Source organism: Impatiens glandulifera, chromosome 9 (assembly GCF_907164915.1).
Source record: "Impatiens glandulifera chromosome 9, dImpGla2.1, whole genome shotgun sequence".
Classification (NCBI taxonomy): Eukaryota; Viridiplantae; Streptophyta; class Magnoliopsida; order Ericales; family Balsaminaceae; genus Impatiens; species Impatiens glandulifera.
This window is the reverse complement of record NC_061870.1, coordinates 24,988,685-25,007,969: the sequence shown is the minus strand read 5'-3', so window position 1 is coordinate 25,007,969 and position 19,285 is coordinate 24,988,685. Positions and strand designations below refer to the sequence as shown.

The 19,285-nt window shown below is 31.2% G+C and overlaps 2 protein-coding genes across 2 annotated transcripts; one reads left to right on the top strand and one right to left on the bottom strand.

The window, feature by feature from the left end:
- Positions 1–5,828: 5,828 nt before the first annotated feature.
- Positions 5,829–6,239, top strand: LOC124916075. Its single transcript, XM_047456810.1, has 2 exons — positions 5,829–6,054; positions 6,228–6,239. Exons 1-2 carry the CDS (start codon positions 5,878–5,880, stop codon positions 6,237–6,239), a joined length of 189 nt encoding a protein of 62 aa, XP_047312766.1. The 5' UTR covers positions 5,829–5,877.
- A 10,114-nt stretch (positions 6,240–16,353) lies between these two features.
- On the bottom strand, positions 16,354–18,466 carry LOC124916074 (cytochrome P450 81Q32-like). Its single transcript, XM_047456809.1, has 3 exons — positions 17,918–18,466; positions 17,044–17,410; positions 16,354–16,972 (listed from the first exon to the last, which is right to left on the bottom strand). Exons 1-3 carry the CDS (start codon positions 18,448–18,450, stop codon positions 16,361–16,363), a joined length of 1,512 nt encoding a protein of 503 aa, XP_047312765.1. The 5' UTR covers positions 18,451–18,466; the 3' UTR covers positions 16,354–16,360.
- Positions 18,467–19,285: the final 819 nt, after the last annotated feature.

Here is a 19,285-nt window from a genome sequence, read left to right as displayed (position 1 = left end):
GTTGGTACATAAGGTGTATATGAAGAATGTGTTGGTGTAGAAGGTGTATGTGTAGAAACTGTTGGTGTAGAAACGGATATTGTCGAATATACAATGAACTTTTCCTTCAATTCTTTGACCACTTCAGCATAAAAAGAAATATTATGATCAGATTGAGCTGCAATTTGTTGGAGCTCTTACATCATTAGAGTATAATAGTTATACCGTTTTCTTTCATTGTCACCCATATCAGAATCATAAATATTATTGATACTTTGATAACATCTTCTCAAATCTTTGCGCCGACGGTCCAAGATATAATTAGCCGTCACCATATTCACCTTTATTCTTCTCAAAAGCTAAAATATGTCTACACAAGAGTCCTCTAAACTCAAACAATTTATATTGACAATTTATAGAAGCCCCCGTCTGGTTGAAGTTTACATTTAAAGAAATATCTCTCCAATGTTCTCCATCATGATATTGTATGGTCTCCACCACTACAAATGTAGTTGTTGTCCCATCGTCTTCAAGTATGGAGGTGTTGCAGAACATCAACCCTTTCACCTCATTCTGGAACAACTTAAAAATGTCGTTTGTATATACACTCTGAAATTGCTTTTCTAAATACCCACTCACAATTCGAAAAGTCAAATTATAAGAATGAAAATCCAATTTCTTTTCCTTCTATATATTCCTCTTAAGGACTTGTCATATTGCTCTACGAATTGTTAAAGGAATGTTTTAGAATGAACAAAATCATAAAAAAAAAGCATTCATAGATTCACTTCTTTGAGATGTTGGAATGCCTGCCCAGAAGTAGCATTTAACATACACAAAATCTATTTTGTACGTTCTACGTGCAAGGAGTTCAGCCAATTATTGTCTTGCAATGGAAACTCATCTAACATTTTTAGCCAACTATCTTCACACTGCTGGATTGTGATTGAGTTGAAGACAATGTTCTTAAATGTCTTTTTATACTTTTATAATGAGCATGTGCACACAATTTGGTGGGGGAGTTTCTTCATTAAATTCCAAAGATAAAATCGATGATGGATGTTCGAAAATACATTTTCAATTGCAATGGCCATTAATCAATATTGATTAGTGATTATTGCCTTTGGAGCACGTCCGTTCATACATGTCAATCATGTTTTGAAAAGCTAAATAAATGACTCTGAATCCTCACTGAACAGTAAGTCACATCCTAAAAACATTAACTGTCCATGATAATTAACACCGACAAAAGGAGCAAATGACACAACATAGCGATTGTGTCAAATGTGATGACATCCGAGAAGTACTCGTATGCATCCCTGCATCTTCCATCAACCCAAAAGACAAGAAAGACTAGACATAAACCTTCTTACAAGAAACAAAATAATAATAAAATAAGAATTTTAGAAAACAATTAGGAGTAGAGTCAAGATCATTATTTTAAAGTAATCGTCTCAAAAGAACTAAACCTCAATTAAAAAATATCAATTTGAATTCTTTCTCATTTTCAACTCAAAGCACTTTCAGATAAAATCGAACTCGTGATATTTTGGTCTCTCAATCCGACTCTTACCACTAGACTACATTGACATGTTCATTTTGTTAGAAAAATGTATCGTTATAAAAAAAACTTTTAATTCTAACGAGGGGCATTTTAAATAAAAAAAAGTAAGTGATTGACCCTAAAATCACAAATAAATGTGTGGATAAAAAAAGTAACGGAAAACATTTTATCAACTATCCTTGATAGTACGAATTTGCCATAGTGGAATCTTGATTTTGAAGAAAAAATCATTAATAATTGATTAACATAACAATGTCAATTAGAAATATCTTATCATACTAAAAATCTTGACCTACCAAAAACTCTAACAAAATTAAAGATTACCCATAATCCTAGTGATAGAGATAAAGATCTTAAAAAAATTATGATACACAAGTCTGCCTCCCATGAGCCTTGTTAAGTTTGATCACTATCGTGTCTATTTTTTAAAATAAAATAAGCCCGGATATATTGGGGATTATAATTAAGTGTCTATTATTCAAACTCGGACATTCATTTTTTAAAATAAAAATGTTTTTCAAACTCTATCCAAGAGGGTATTCTGTAGACAACTAAATTTACAACTCCAATTTAAATAAATAAAAATAAATTAACAATAATTTTGACTATTTTTGAGAAATAAAAAAACCAAACAAGACTTAAACCAATTTAATTTAATTTAAGTTAAAAGCTTAAACCAAACTAGCATAAGCCTTGGCTTAGCCCAAGCCAGAAACTAGAGTCAAGCCTCAACAAAGGCCAAACCCATGAAAGAGGCAATGCCCAACACCAAAATTAAAGCTCATATGGTCTGCCTATGATGTAAATTAAATAAACAGAAAAGTCAATTACCTCTCTTTATACAAAGGTAAAAAGTTGAGGAACCTCCGCACATGGTTAAAAGAGCCTCTCATTTTCCCATAACCTTAGCATTTACTCTCTCTCATCCCAAACTCTCCCATCCGATGACACGAAGATGAAACATCCACTCTCATCTCATTTACAAAACGACGAAGATACATCCTTATATTTTCTGATAAGATCGATGAAGACTGCGTTGTGTTCTTCCTCGATTAGGCATCAACGTCGACGGAGCTACTGATGCTGTAATCATTCTCCTAACTTACGAAGCTGAAAATGAAGACTTCGAGGTTGGATCTCGACCCTTGATTGGAATGACTAGTTGAGATGACTAACTTCTCCAAGATTCAGAGTTAGTTGGTCTGCCTATAAAGGGCTTCATATCTAAAAGATAAAAAGAGGGAGAGAACGAAGGAAGAAAAACAAAAAAAACATGTACAAAATCGATCAAATTCTTTCTACAAGTATCATTTTAATTCTGAAATATCAATGTTTTCAATAATAGTATTTAAATTATCTGTAAAAATTAAAAATGTAAAACGTTAAATTTCAAATTGGCCAAGAATTTAAAATAGATACAGTCATTCTAACGTGTAGAGAGTAAACCCGAGAACTCTTTCCCTAATGTAACCAAGATCCGAACTAAAACATAATCTCTAAAACAATGTTAACGCTAAACATTTTTCTTAATTTTTTAAAAATTAGGTGGAAACTCTATAATCAAAAAAATTAATTCACATTTATTTAAAATACTTAAAATATTTAAAAATATTTTTTGAAACAAATCTAGAAATATAAATTTTTTTAAAATTTTTAAAAGTAAATAAAAAAATAAATAGCCAAGAGATTTTGAGGCGCTACAAGAGATATTTCAAAACTTTTGAGAATCATAAGAATATGAATACATTATTATAATATATAAAATTGTCTCGTGTAAGCTTTCAAATGTAAGTTGGAGAATTGACGATTTTGTGGCGTCCATAGATTAATCGTAACGCAGATTGACCTTTTTTTTGTTTACATTGAATTGAACAAGTTGATGTTTGTTCTCGTTGTCGACCCATATAGTCCATTAAAAAATAATAGGAATATAGATCCATCATAACATCATTTTTGTAGGAAAATATTTAGAAACCGAGGTTGCCTAAAAGGTCCCTAAGGTACGACATGAAAAGGGGAGGAAAACCAAAAAAAGAAGACAAAAGAGCAAAATGTTTGATTGTCAATTTCTAATACATATGTTTGCAATATGTCCACTTTCAAATGAAAGAGGAATTTGAAAATATGGATTGTTCTTATTGTCATATAAGCTTAGGTTTTCTCAAAGTCGACTCCGAGTTTTAGACTGCTCACCGATAGAAAAAAGGTCAATATTTTTTGTTGTCCTAGGTCAATAGTTTAAACCAAATAAAAATTTTAAGTTTTTATCCTAAACAACTAGGCTACAAAAACTCATGTTCAAAATTAAAATAAATTTAACTAAATATCTTACTATTTTTAATAAATGAGCTGTTCTAGCCCGAGGGCTTGCCGGGCTTACTCTAGGGCCGATCCTGATTTTCTACTAGTCACTGATTGATTCAAATCTCATTGTACTTACATTTTAGATAGTTTTGTTCAAAGAAGAAATGAAGAAGTGGCCAGAAGACTGGTGTCTCTTCAGTCGCCGTTTAGAAATTTCGATTAATGCCTTTTTTTGGATTAATAACAATGTGTATATAATAGATTTAGGTCGGTTCATATTTTAGATATGTTGCCTCTTGTTTTTTTAAAGAAAAAAAAGAGGGAAACTGGATTAATCATTTATGCTACAATGGAATCTTGTCAAACTTCCGATCTTATCCAAGGCGATCAAGACTATTCATCAAGGACCACGTATCCAACAAAGTTGTCCGACGATCGAAAGGTTTGTGCCTCATGCTTGTCCATAACCCTTGTCGACTGTGGTAATCAGCAGTTGACTTAGGTCAACCCATACCAAACATGCCCATTCCATGACCCTTGAACCAAACCGACCCGTTGACTAACATCCCCATCAAGCGTCCCATCACTACAAAAAAAAAACGCTCAATTAGCGACAATTAATTACTGACGTATAAATATCGTCGGAAATATGCGACGGATATTGCGACGATTTAATCAACTATTAATATTAACCGCCACAAATATAAATAAATGAAGAAAACTTTCGTTGCAATAAATAAAGATATTTATCTATGCTCAATTATCGCCGCTAAATTAGAAGGTAAATTTCCATGGCAAAATCATAAAATTAATTCATACTATATTTTGTATGAAATTTTCGACTAAATTTATATAGCGTCGAATTTATATAGTTAATTGAAAAAATCATAAAAAATATCTAGTATGGAAAATACGTCACAAATTTCCGATGTTATGTTCCACGTTTCCTTCGTCATAATTTCTATAGCCGTAGTAAATTTCGTAGAAAATTCTGTTTATATATAAAATTAAATCTCACTTAAATAATTAAATATAATTATTTTTAAATATTTTTTTATATATTCTAATTAATTTAATAAATTATGTATATAAAATTAATTTATAAATATATAAATAATTAGATTATTTATATATAAATAAGATAAAATTTTACTTAAATAATAAAATAAAATAAATTATTTTAAATTACTGTTATATATATATATATATATATATATATATATATATATATATATATAGTTAACTCTAATTAATTTAATATGTTTGTATAAAAATTAATTTATAAATAATATAAAGTAAAATAATATATTTAATATCGGATAATATTTAATATAGAAAATTAATTTATAAATAAAATAATATATTTAGTATTGCGGTTTCAAAGCACGTGGATAATATTGAGCATTGAAAAAATGGTAGATAAATAATATATATAAATAATATAGGCCGTTGAAAAATTCGTAGATAATATGGGTAGTCAAAAATTCCATAGATAAAATACAGATACTATGGCCGTAGAAAAATTTGTAGATAATATATCCGTCGAAAAATATGTAGAAATCCTGAATAATATTATCATGTTTCTTAACTTTCATTCGCGCCTTATTTTATCTGTGATTTCTTCTCTCACACACAGAGGATGGAGACGATGCACCATCGTCTTCCTTGCTTCTCTATCAACAAACCTCTTGCTTGCTTGTTTCTGTCAAAGTCGGCATCGTTCTCTTCATTTTCTATTAGGAAAATCTCTATAAGCCTAAGGAAATCCTCAATTGCAACGGCGGTTGGTAAGGGGAAGAAGAAATACGATTTTCATAGCTTCGTCTCCAGACCAGATGAAGCTACTGGTTTTTTTTTCGAAACTGTTTTGTTCAAAGAGGTGAGTTCCATCAAAACCTAATGATTATGAACCACTTAATTAGGAAAACAAAAAGAAAAAGGTTGATTGGCTATCTAAATCTAATCTTATACGCGACATCATCTCCAGCCTGAATTGCAGACAGAATCCGAAAGGAGGAGGAAGAAGGGAAATGTTGGCTCTAGGATTCAATATTCAATATTTCTTAGATTTATTCGTTGCCGGCTTTTCCCTTATGATCGGATTGGGCTTCTTCACTTTCATTGCCGCCATTCTCTGCTCTATCGCTTTCTTGAATTTGTTAGGTTTCCCTTTTGTTTATGTTGGGAAGAAATTGATGAACAATGAAGTGTGGAAAAACAGATGAAGAGAGATTTCTTATTGTCAAAGATAAAGATAAAATATATTACCACAAAAGAAATAAACTACGACTATAAAAATGTTGAAAACAAGAAAACGTAAATACTAACTTAATTAAGCATAACTGTAGAATTAAATGTGATATTAATTCATATACTAAAGGCAGATCGTTAAAAATCTCCACCTTGCCTTAGTATCACCCAACAACAAGAGCCTGATCAAACTACTTCCAACTGTCAACATTTAGCAGGTCCAAACAATGGGTGAATTTGTTAAATGGGATCGGCTTCGTGAACATGTCAGCAGGATTATGATGTGTGCTGATCTTCTTCACTTTGATTCTCCTCTTAGTACGAAGAAAATGATAACGAACATCAATATGTTTGGTTCTATCATGATGCACTTGATCTTTGGTCAAACAAATAGCACTTAAGCTATCACAAAAAACAATTGCCTGATCATGATGGATACCAAGGTCACTGATTAATCCTTTCAACCATATAACCTCCTTGGCTGCTTCATTTATCGCCATATACTCAGCCTCGGTAGTGGACAACGTCACCGTTGACTGTAATGTTGTCTTCCAACTAACCACAGAGTCACCAAGGGTGTAAACATAACCAGTCATTGATCTTCTACCAACGATATCTGCAGTATAATCTGAGTCCGAATAACCAGTTACGAGACACTAGTTATTACTCCCATAAATGAGACCAACATCGGATGTGCCTCTCAAATAGCGAAATATTCGCTTTACCGCTTGCTAGTGTTCCTTACCAGGTCGAGACATAAACCTACTAACAACACTAACTGAATACGCAATATCAGGTCTAGTGCATACCATGACATACATTAAACTACCCACCGCACTAGCATACGGTACATTAGACATGTATAACTTCTCAGCTTCAGACTATGGTGCGAATGCAGACAAATGATCTGTAACAGCTGCAGGAGTATTGAGAGCCTTTGCTGTACTCATCCCAAAACGAGACAACATTTTCAAAATATAACTCTTCTGTGAAAGAAATATCTTCTTTTGAACTCGATCTCTTACTATTTCCATGCCCATAATTTTTCGTGCTCCACCCAGATCTTTCATATCAAACTCGGAACTGAGAAGGTCTTTCAGCTTTTGAATCTCCGACATCTTCTTGGTTGCGATTAACATGTCGTCTACATACAGGAGTAAATAAATCAAAGAACCATCACCGATTTTGTTGTGATAGACACAACAATCATATGCACTCCTATTGTAACCATGTTCAATCATGAAATTGTCGAACCGCTTATACCACTATCGAGGAGACTTTTTAAGTCCATACAAAGACTTCTTCATACTACAAACATGTGTTTCCTTACTAGGAACAAGAAATCCTTCAGGCTCACTCACCAGTATATCCTTCTCAATCTCACCATGTAAGAAAGTCGTATTACCGTTTAATTGCTCGAGTTCCAGATCCTGATGTGCTACTATAGCGAGTAGTACCCTGATAGAAGTGTGTCGGACTACAAGTGAGAATATCTCATGGTAGTCTACACCTTCCTTTTGACTAAATCTCTTTGCAACTAATCGTGCTTTATATTTGGTCCCTTCAACATTAGAGGTTCCATCTTTCCTTTTGAAAATCCATTTACACCCAATGACTATTCTTCCCTTAGGTAAAGTAACCAGCTCCCATGTATTATTCTTGTGAAGTGATTCTATCTCCTCACACATGGCAGCAATCCATTGCGCAGAATCAACACCATTAACAACTTCATTGTAAAAAGATGGCTCATTATGTATGACATCTTCAACTACCTGAAGTGCATAACTTACTATTTCTTTAGTATCATTCATAGAGGGACTAGTTGTCCTACTTCTAGGACCAGTTGAGATCTTTCTTCCCTCGATTGAATGAATTAACCCGTCAAGAGCTTTAATTTGCCTTCTAGGTTGTGTTGCAATGCCAGATTGACTTTCAGGTGCTCCAAATTGATAAACTTCCTCAGATGGCTTATCAGTATCGTGTGTCATGTCAGTTGTCCCTTGAACTGGAGCCACCTCAAGCTCCACCTGTTTCTCGGTATTATTATTTTCTCCAGAAAGTGATGACTTAATAGAGGAGTTAAGTATAAACTTCTCATTAAAGGTGACATCCTTGTTGAGGATTACTCTACCTTCAGAAGATGACCAGATTCTATATCCCTTGACTCCATCTCCATAGCCCATGAAAATACCTGTTTTGCCCTTGGTTCAAACTTTCCTTCATTAACATGATAGTAAGATGTGCATCCAAAGACTTTCAAATGAGAATAATCAACGACGTTATCAGACCATACCTCGTAAGGGATTCTGCAATCAATCCCAGTGTGTGGTGCACGATTTATCAGATAGCAAGCCGTTAAGACAGCCTCGCTCCAATACTTTCTAGCCAATCCAACATTAGAGAGCATGCTTCTAACTCTCTCTAACAGTGTTTGATTCACCCTTTCTGCTACACCATTTTGTTGTGGTGTACCTCGGACAGTGTGATGTCTTGCAATCCCCATATCCATGTAGAACTCATTAAACTCAGACGAACAAAATTCAAGTCCATTATCTGTTCGTAGCCTCTTAACCTTCTTTCCAGTTTGATTCTCCACCAGTGCCTTCCAATGTTTGAAGGTCTTAAATACCTCGCTCTTATGTCTTAGAAGATAAGACCAGGTCATCCTTGAGTAATTATCTATGAATGTTACAAAATAGCTATAACCTCCTATACCTTTAACTTGAGCAGGACCCCTAACAATCAGAGTGAATATAATCTGGTGTGGCCTTAGTTTTGTGAACTCCCTTACTGAACTTACGACGATGATTTTTCCCGAAAATACAGTGTTCACACAATTCAAGGTTGGTAACCTTGTGGCCAGATAGAAGATCTCGTTTGGACAAAATTTGCATCCCCCTCTCCCCCATATGTCCAAGTCGCATATGCCACAACTTGGTTACATCAAGGTGCCGATTCACAGATTTGGATGCGACCGCAGCGGAACCTGTCAGCGTCTTACCTTGTAGTATATACAAGGTATTATGTTTAATACCATTCAGTATTATTTTTGAACCTTTACTGATGCACAATGTTCCTTCTTCACCGCTAAACTTGAAACCTTTAGCATCTAAAATGCCTAAAGATATTAAGTTCTTCTTCAGTTGAGGAACATGTCGAACGCCAGTTAGGGTCCGTATCTTACCATCATCAGTCAGAATTTTGATAGTCCTAATACCCACCGTTCTACATATGACATCATTTCTCATGACAACGTTTCCACCATCATAATCTTCATAGGTATCGAACCATTCTTTGTTCGGACTCATATGATATGAACACCCTGAATCCAACACCCACGTATCAATAGGGTGTAGAGAAGCGTTAGCTACAAGGGAAATGTCTTCTTCCGAGTCGGTGTCTCTGTCTTTATGTGCTATCGCAGCCGTAGAATATTTACCCCTTTTCTTAGGACAATTATTCTTCTAGTCACCAGGTTCTTTACAATAATTGTAGATGTCTGTAGCACTAGGGCCTTTAGCTTTGTATTTCTGATCCTTCTTCTTTCCAGACCCTTTGTAGTTGACTATGCTGACAATCAACCCAGATGCTTGACTGTCTACAATTTCACCGCTCGCCTTATGACGCAGTTCTCTAGTATGAAGTGCTGACCGAACTTCCTCTAGAGTTACAAAGTCTTTACCCACAATGAACGATTGAACAAAATTTTCAAACGAGTTGGGTAAATATACCAACAGAATTAATGCAGCATCTTCATCTTCGATCTTAACATCTATATTTCTCAATTCAAGTAATATAATGTTTAACTTATCAAGATGTTCACGAAGAGACTTACCTTCAAGCATACGAAGACTGAACAGACGTTGCTTCAATAACAACTTGTGAGTTAGTGACTTTGTCATGTACAAAGCCTCTAACTTCGACCACAGACCGATGAGGTATCTTCATCTGATACCTCAGTAATCACTTCATCAGCCAAACAGAGTAAAATCGTTGAGTGTGCCTTCTCTTCCAAGACCTCAAGCTCAGCAGTGATTTTACCAGAGGAAGACTCCTTTGCCGGATCTGCAACTATCTTCGCTTTTCCTTCGACAATGGTGCCCAGACGCCTTGTTGTTTAAGCAAGGCTCGCATTTTGATCTTCCATAGACCAAAACTGTTTCGCCCTGTGAATTTTTCGATTTTCAGATTCATTGAAGACATTCTCTTTCTAGAAAATAAATAGTGATAATCTGATCGGATCTAACCCGCTCTGATACCAATTGTTGTGCAGAATGCAAGAAACTGATGAACAATGAAGTATGGAAAAAACAGATGAAGACAGATTTCTTATTGTCAAAGATAAAGATAAAACAGATTACCACAAAAGAAATAAACTACGACTATAAAAATGCTGAAAACAAGAAAACGTAAATACTAACTTAATTAAGCATAACTGTAGAATTAAATGTGATATTAATTCCTATGATAAAGGCAGATCGTTATAGTTTAATCTTGAATCATCTGGAAATTTAATTGAGTTTTAGGCTGTATTATGCCATTCACATATTGATCTGAAGATTTGTTGAGCTCTGAAAGATTTCATTGCATAAAGGCTTTTAGGGTTATTTCAATTTGACTTTTGAGAAATTTGACATATTTTGGATCATTTCATTACAAAAAGACTTTAAAGATTATTTTAATTTGACTCTGATTGAGAAATTTTTATAGATTATAATGCATATTTTGAATCATTTCATCACAATGCCCTAATTAAGGCAAAGTAAACCACTTTAGCACAATTGTAGGAGTCTTAATAGAGTAGAATGATAAACTTGTGTGAATTTCAGTGCTAGTGATTCACTGGATTTTATCTGTTAATATTTGCTTTTAGTGGTTGAATCTAATAATATTTTTGGATTCTACTTTATGAGATGAAGTTATATTTGGTTTAACATTGCAGAAGAAAGTTCAGGAAGATGGAACAATTCTCCCTGAATTCACAAATGAGGATGAAAGTCAGTCTAATGTCTTTTGAATATGCTTTAATCAATAATCTTATTACCTTTTGCCTACTTTTAGGATGGATTAATCATGATTTGCATGAGAACTCTTTGAACAACAGAAGCTTGAGTTGGAAAGTGATCTTGGACCGAAGAGGAGTAAGCAATGTCTTCTTCTCAATTGTTAATTACAGTAATATTTGAATTCAAATTGTTTAATCTATTAATATGCAGTGAGACACTATGAAGTTGTATACTTGATTCATGAAGATCACGATGAAGAGGTGGAGAATGTAAACTCCAAAGTCAGAGGTGAATCTTCTATCCTATTATACCTCTCTACTTATTCAGTTTGAAGAGGTGGAGAATGTATTCTCCTAATTTATGTTTATCATTTTCGTTTACAAGCTGCAAACTGTAATTTGAACTTACGTATTCAATTTCTACTATGATTGGCAAGATCCTTCGTGCTTCGCGCTTCCATGCCATTATCGCGAGCCTCCCTTCTCCTGTTCTGTAAGCTCTCTTGTTTTAAACATTCAATGATTCAGTTTATCAGTTAATCCCCTATCTGTTATGAGTAAAAATCAAATTATTCTCATCTTACAAACAAGCATTGCTAAGGTTAAATTAAATTAGAGAATGAGATAAAACATAATTAATAAGATAGTCCTCTGAACTCATTGATTGGAAGTTAAGATCATATACTTGTATCTGTAATGGCTAATGCTTAAGACATTTTGAGGTCATTTCTTTTTAAAATTCTTTTGTAAAGTTTCTTGTAAGTTGAATTCCGTTTTTCATTTGTTATTTATTCAGTTTCAGGAGAATTGAAAACTAGGAGATGATGGTGCAGAAGTTGAGAAGGAAGAAGTTGAGAAATCAATCACACCTCACAAGTTCTGCAAATATCTAACGGCTTCTAATACTAGCTCTCATGGTGGTTTCTCCGTCCCTCGTCGTGCTGCAGAAGACTATTTCCCTCCCTTGATAATCTTAGTTTATATTTAGAATCTGAAATTAAGGATTGTTGCTAGCATAATCACAGTAGTGTATTCATCAGTTACTTAACTTATCTATATCTTAGGAGATCATTAGTGCATGAAATATAAGGGCACATCACATTTTTTAAAAGGCTTTTCAGAATTTTAATTTACCGTAGATCTTCTGGCATAGACTAACTTAATTGTTGGGTTCTCAATTTGTCATGGTCTTCTTGACTTCAATTTCACCTTTTTATGAGATAGAATTTGTAGAAGTTTGATAACGAGTGAGACAATAATGCAATCAACCTTGATAAAGACTTAATGTTGACATATTGTGTATGAATTGCTTGTTACACTCTTTAACTTTTCTTATTTATAGTTACACTCTTTAACTTTTTCTTATTTATAATTACATTCTATGTAGTTTTCTAATGATTACAGTATTGTCTTATGTTTTTATCATTCAGGGAATTGCTAAACAGTGAGTTAATATTCTAAAAAATGGTCTATAACATATAGAATGTAGTTTCATCCTGTAATAATCATTGTTTTGATACTGATTTATTAATTTTGCAGGCATCTTTTGATGAAAACTCGTAGTTCATGATAGCCATGTTAAGGTGAATTCTTGTACTGTTTATATGGTCATGTTCAGAATTCCTTTTGAAATTAACTGTCTTGTTTTTTTCTTTGTTTGCTTATTTTTATCCGTATCTTTACGGTAATAAGAAATGCAGATTAGAACTGTCATTTTTTAACTTTTTTTAACTGGATGAGTTTGACTTGTTTTACACCGGTATAATAGTGTGATATCAATACTCTTATATTATGATTTCTAATATTTCACATGTTAATATTTGTTACCTCTTTATGGTAAACAAAAGTTGATTTTATAGCTTGTTGAATTTGTTGCAATCTATATCATCACAAGTTGTAGTTATCGGTCTAAGTATCTTAATTTTGTTTTGCAGGTAAGGTGGGACAACAAGGAAATATTGTAGCTTCGAGTTTATTTCTTTCGTCGTTGATATGTGATTGACTTATTATAAAATATGTTTTAGTTTTAATGACTTTGGGTTTACAGTTTAATTTGAATGTATTTAGTGATAAATGAATTATTGATAATGTTATTTTGTGATAATGAATGATTAATTATGTTATGTTATTTTGTTTTATATGTAAATTTACTTTAATTTATTCGTGAATAATATAAAAAAGTTTGGTAAAAAAAATTATAAAATATTTTAAAATAAAATGTGCTAAAAATTAATTATTTTGTAGAAAATTTCGTCAAAAATTTCGTCAAAAACAACGTCGTAAAGTCGGTTTGAAAATATGTCGAAAAATGTAATCAGAAATACTGTCGTAAAACTATAATTGGAAAAAGCATCGCAAAACATTCCGACTAAATATCTATCCATCGAAGTATTAGCGACACATATATTTTCAAAATAATTATTTAGAGCAAAAAATCGTCGCAAATTATATATTCGTCCAAAATTTCGTCAATAAATTCCGTCGCAAATCCACTATTTTCTTGTACTGCATTTAGAGCCGACAAAAAAAAATATTTGCATATATATATATATATTCAATTGAAGGGTTGGTGTTTTAAATCAGTTAGCTGTGAAGTCTTTATCATAAAATGATACATTTTATAATAATATAAGAAGAAAGGTCTATAGTAAAATAAGTCCAACAAAACCACCTATGATTTATTTTCTTTTAACAAAAATTCATTTTATTTTATTCAAAACTATTTTTACAGATTGTAGTACTCTCAATAAGAGTCTTTAATTAAAAAATTTTAATTAAATATTTTTCTGAAAGAAAAAAACAAAAATAAAATAAAATGATTTAGAAGGCAAAAGAAAAATAAATCAAATGAAACTTTCAAAATATTATATGTTTCGTATAAACTATAGATTCTGCCCTCCGTGTAAGCCTAAGTTAAAATAATCTTTCACAGACTACTATTGTAAAACTCAAAATAATTAAATTAATAATTGAAAATTTATTTAAATTTGATTTTCAGTATTAAACTCGTCATATCAGGAATTTATTTAAAATTATTAAAGTTTAATTTATAAGAATATTATAATTATTTATATATAATTAAATATAATTTAAAAATAATAAGTAAATCACTATAAAAAATATGTTTATTTTAATTTATAAATATAAATTCACATTTTTTTTCGTAAAATCAAATCAAATCAAAATTATTTATAAACTAGTAAAATATTTTTATCATAAATTTAAAATAACAAGAGTTTACTTAATTTAAAATTTTACATAAATCAAATTTCAAGTTCAAAATGTTGTGTTTTTAAGTGATAAATTAGTAATTATTAGTTATTTAATCTATATCTCTTACAAATAAATAACCTAAAAACTTGGTAAAATTATTGATAATTAAGGATGCCTCATGAATATTAGACCTTGTCCATCATTATCACACTTGTCCTACCAAACAAAAAACAATCTCGTACTACCACAACCATTTAAAATCAAGTTGAAAAAGATCCAAAAAGAATCTTCAAATTGAAAATCTTGATCAAACATTACCAAACTTGTGCTACCAAACAAAAAAACTCCAAACTACAACCATTTAAAATGAAGTTGCAAGAGATGCAAAAAAAAAACAAAAAATCTACTTTTTCTTACCATTTCAAAAACAGAAAAAAAAATATTACACATACTAACATACAATATTTTCTTAAATATCCAATCTAGGTTAATTTAATAATTGTTAGACTTTATAGTGCATGTGTTTCATAAACCAGTTAAACGGTTGAACCTCCAAAAAGATAGAATAACTGTTCATGCAAATTACTTTTATGATCTTAAGCTAATTTAACTTTGAGTTTTTAAAAAAAATGTTGAGGAAGTTTGAACAAATTAATTGATTTTAGAAAAAATTAAGTTTATCAAGAATACATTTTTATTTCTATAAGTTGCATTCATTAAGAAACATAATCTTATTCAACAATATATATACATTTAAAAAGTGAAACTCAAATAAAAAATAAAAATGAAGAACTCCATGATGGATGATTAGGTCACTTACTAGTAATATACCTTTGATAATTTCATTAGTACAGTAATCCGGTTGTTTTTCTTGTAAATCAAGCAAGTGGTCAATCATTGAGTTACCGTCGTTAGATAACCTACGTTGATCTATGAGACATTCGAGAAAGGCATCCATTTTCTTTTGATGGGCCGGAAAATTATTTTCTTAGTTTTGATAATCAAATAGCCTTAAAAATGGTAAAAAAATCTGTAAGATGTGATACACCATGTAATTTGAAAATCTCGTCTATAATATTCAATATTTCTTTTGCCTCCTTGAATTTCGAAAATTATCCTTGGTTGAAGCATTTTATTCCCGAAATCATGCTCATTATATTATTAAACGATAGCTCCGAAAACCGTGACCTAATAATGATTTAACAAAAATATCAACACAAGATATAACTTTTCAAAGTCACAATTAAATAATAGAAAATGAACTAATGCCTTTTCATAATTTTTATTAAATAGTACATATAAATATTACAAATGAAATGAATAGTAATTTAATCACATTGAAGAGAAATGAAAGAAAAATTATTTTGTTTGAATTTTTTCCAAAAAGGCAACAAGTTACTATCGAATTTTTCAATTTTTTAAATCGATCCTCATATGTCAAAATGATAGTATTTTGAAGAATCTACAAAGTGCGATTAATATTATTAAAGTTTCTATATATGTTATTTTAGTATATTAATAAAGTAATCGATAAATCTTAGTAACAAAACATTAGTTTAAATTCTTGTTTATTATTATTAAAAAGTCTTAATATTAATGTAAGTACATAACTATAACCATTTAAAATCAAGTTGCAAAAGACCAAAAAAAAAAAACATTACCACAATTGTTATCAAACAAAAAAAGCCTAAATTACAACCACTTAAATCAAGTTGCAAAAGATGAAAAAAAACTACTTCTCTATTCTAATTAAAAATAAAATAAGAAATATTACCCATGCATGCTAAAGTAGAATAATTTAACTTAGAAATTTTTTTTAAATGGTGAGAAAGTTTGAAGACTGAACTAATTAATTTTTGGAAATTTTTGAGAATATTTTTTCTTATTTGAATAAGTTGCATTCGTTTTAAAAAGTGGTGATGAAAATATAGTTGTAGAACCATAATCTTATTCAATAAAAATAAAATGAAAGAGCTAGTACATCAATGTAAAGGTAAACCATTATAGATAGATGCTAAGACAAGATAAAAAATCAATTCAAATGATTATAGATGCTTGTGCAAGATATCACGAGCTTTGCACATAACCTCGAGTGGTTTAGCTTTAGGCATGGAGAGACCCTTCCCCTCATTTAAATCAACCAATTCATTCTCACTTAGTCTTTTCCAATCAAAGCATTGGATCAATGAGCCCAATGCCAATCCCATAATTCGATGAGCTAGGGCTACTCCAGGACAAGCCCTTCGACCCATCCCGAATGGTATTAGCTTGTATCCTTTTTCATCTTCTCCGTCTTCAAATCTCTCAGGCTTAAACCTTTCTGCTTCTTCCCAAACATCAGGATCCTTATGAATAGCCCATGCATTTACTATTAACATTGTTCCACGAGGCACGTCGAATCCAGCAATCTTGCAATCCTCCGACGGCATGTGGGGGACAAGGAGTGGTGCCGCTGGGAACATCCGAAGGGTCTCAGAAATGACTCCATGGAGATAAGGGAGTTTAGCAAGATCGGATTCATCCAATAGGCGGTCTTGGCCAATTTGGGCATCTATCTCTTCCGCCGCCTTCTTTAATGACTCGGGGTGATTTACTAATAATGACAATGCCCATTCCAATGTTACTGAAGATGTATCCGTCCCAGCAAGTATCATAATCTACATGTATAATTTTGTTTAAAAGTGAAACCGAAAAAAATAACTCCATAATCGATTATTAGGTCACTTACTAGTAATAGACCTTTGATAATATCATTAGTATAGTAGTCTGGTTGTTTTTCTTGTAAAACAAGCAAGTGATCAATCATCGAATTACCGTCATTAGATAACCGACATTGATCTATGAGGCGTTGGAGAAAGGCATCCACCTTTTTTTGAAGTGCAGAAAAATTCTTTTCGTAATTCTGATAATCAAATAACCTTAAAATTGGTAAAAAATCTCCGAGATATGATACAACACTTAACTGGAAAAGCTCATCTACAATGTTTACTGATTCCTTAGCCTCCTCAAAATCCAAAAATTCTCTTTGGTTCAAACGTTTTATTCCGAATATCATTCTCATTATAATATTATATGACAGCTCTGATAACCTTGACCTATAAGGATTTTACAAACATATCAAAACAAGATATAATTTTTTCAATCCACAATTAAATAATAGAAATTGAACTAATATTTTTTTTCATATTTTTTTAAATAGTAAATGTAATCCTATTATGAAATGGATAATAATTGGCATACAAATAATAGTGAAATAAAAAAACAAATTATTGTATACAAATATTTTTCAAACGGTCAATGAAATTTTTCAAAAATTTGTCAATTTCTTAAATAATGTCAAGATGATAACAATAATGAATAATATGTAATGAGATTGCAATTGTGGAAGGTTTCTACCTTATTTTGGTTTTGTTAATAAAATGATAGATAAATCATTCTTAGTAACAAAACATTAGTTTATATTCTTGTTTATTAATACAAAGTATTAGCACACAATCATTCAATATTGGATCTATATATGGAAATTAACAGTTCTGTTTTCATGTGTGGATTGGGATCTAGATGAAGAAATGTAAATGAATTTATTTGAAAACCATCCGCACCTCATATTCACAGCTGCAAAAGTGGAAGAAGACACTTGATAAAGGTCTCGAAGTAGATGTTTGACTTCGTTTTGTCGAATGGATAAGGAACAGTTGAGGCGGGTGGTGGACAAAATCTCGACCGTTATTAGACGACGGAGGTTTCTCCAATGGTCCCCATAAGGTGCTTCACTCACGGAGGTGCAATTGTAGCCAAAGTACTCTCCAGAAATAAAAGATGGCCGGTTGGCTAGAACGATGTCGTTCTTGGTGAAGCACTCTTCAACAGCGGACGGGGAAGATACAATCACAGCAAGCCGGTTTCCCAGTTGAAGGGAGAAGACAGGGCCTAGTTTTTGTGAGAGCTCTTGTAAGGTCCGATGAGGAAGGTCGCTTAGGAGATGAAGATGTCCGATAATCGGAAAAGTGGGCGATGGACTAGGAGGAAGGTTTCTCTTTAATCGTTTATGAGATGAGAGAAAGTTTAAAATGATGGCTACAAAGAGGATGGAGATTATAGAGGCGTATAACATTAAGGTACTAATTGGATCCATGTTTGCTCCAAGGAAATAAATTTGTGTGTGGTTATTGAAGAAGCATAGAAGATGAGTGAGTATTTATAGAAATGTTATTTTTTAATTTACTCTAATTGAATAAATAATTGGAAAATAAAACTAAGTACTTTTTAGGTAACTATTCATTTGAAATTGTATGTTCAATATACGAATAATAAAATCCCAATAAACTAAGTTATGTCTAACTTGTAGTAGAATTATGATATAAAAATCTAATACTTAGATTACCTGTAAAATTACAATTATATATATATATATATATATATATATATATATATATATATATATATATATATATATATATATATATATATATAACATTGACTATAATTTCTTACACTTCTTTTATTACAAAATATCATTATTATATATATTATCTTATATTTTAAGAAAAAAACTTATTGAAATGTATGTACATGTAAAATCAGTAGATATATGAACTAAAAAAAATTTATTTAGATGTACATAATATTAAAAATTGGCTAATTTAACCTCTTTATTAACCATGGTTAATTATTTTTAAAAAATTTAATATTTATTATTTAAATATTCATTTTTCTCTTTTCTTTCTTTTCTTTTTTATTATTTAATCAATTCATTTATCTTTTTTAAGATTTTTTCTTTTCTTTTGTCTATTTATTTTTTTATTAATTTATTAATTTATTTATCTTTTTTTACTAATTTTTTTTATTATTTTGTTTATTTCTATATTAACATATATTATTTTAAAATTAGTTGGTCTCTTTTAAGGACTAATATTTGAATATTATAATGTATAAAATAGTTCAATGGTTTGATACTCTAATATTTTCAT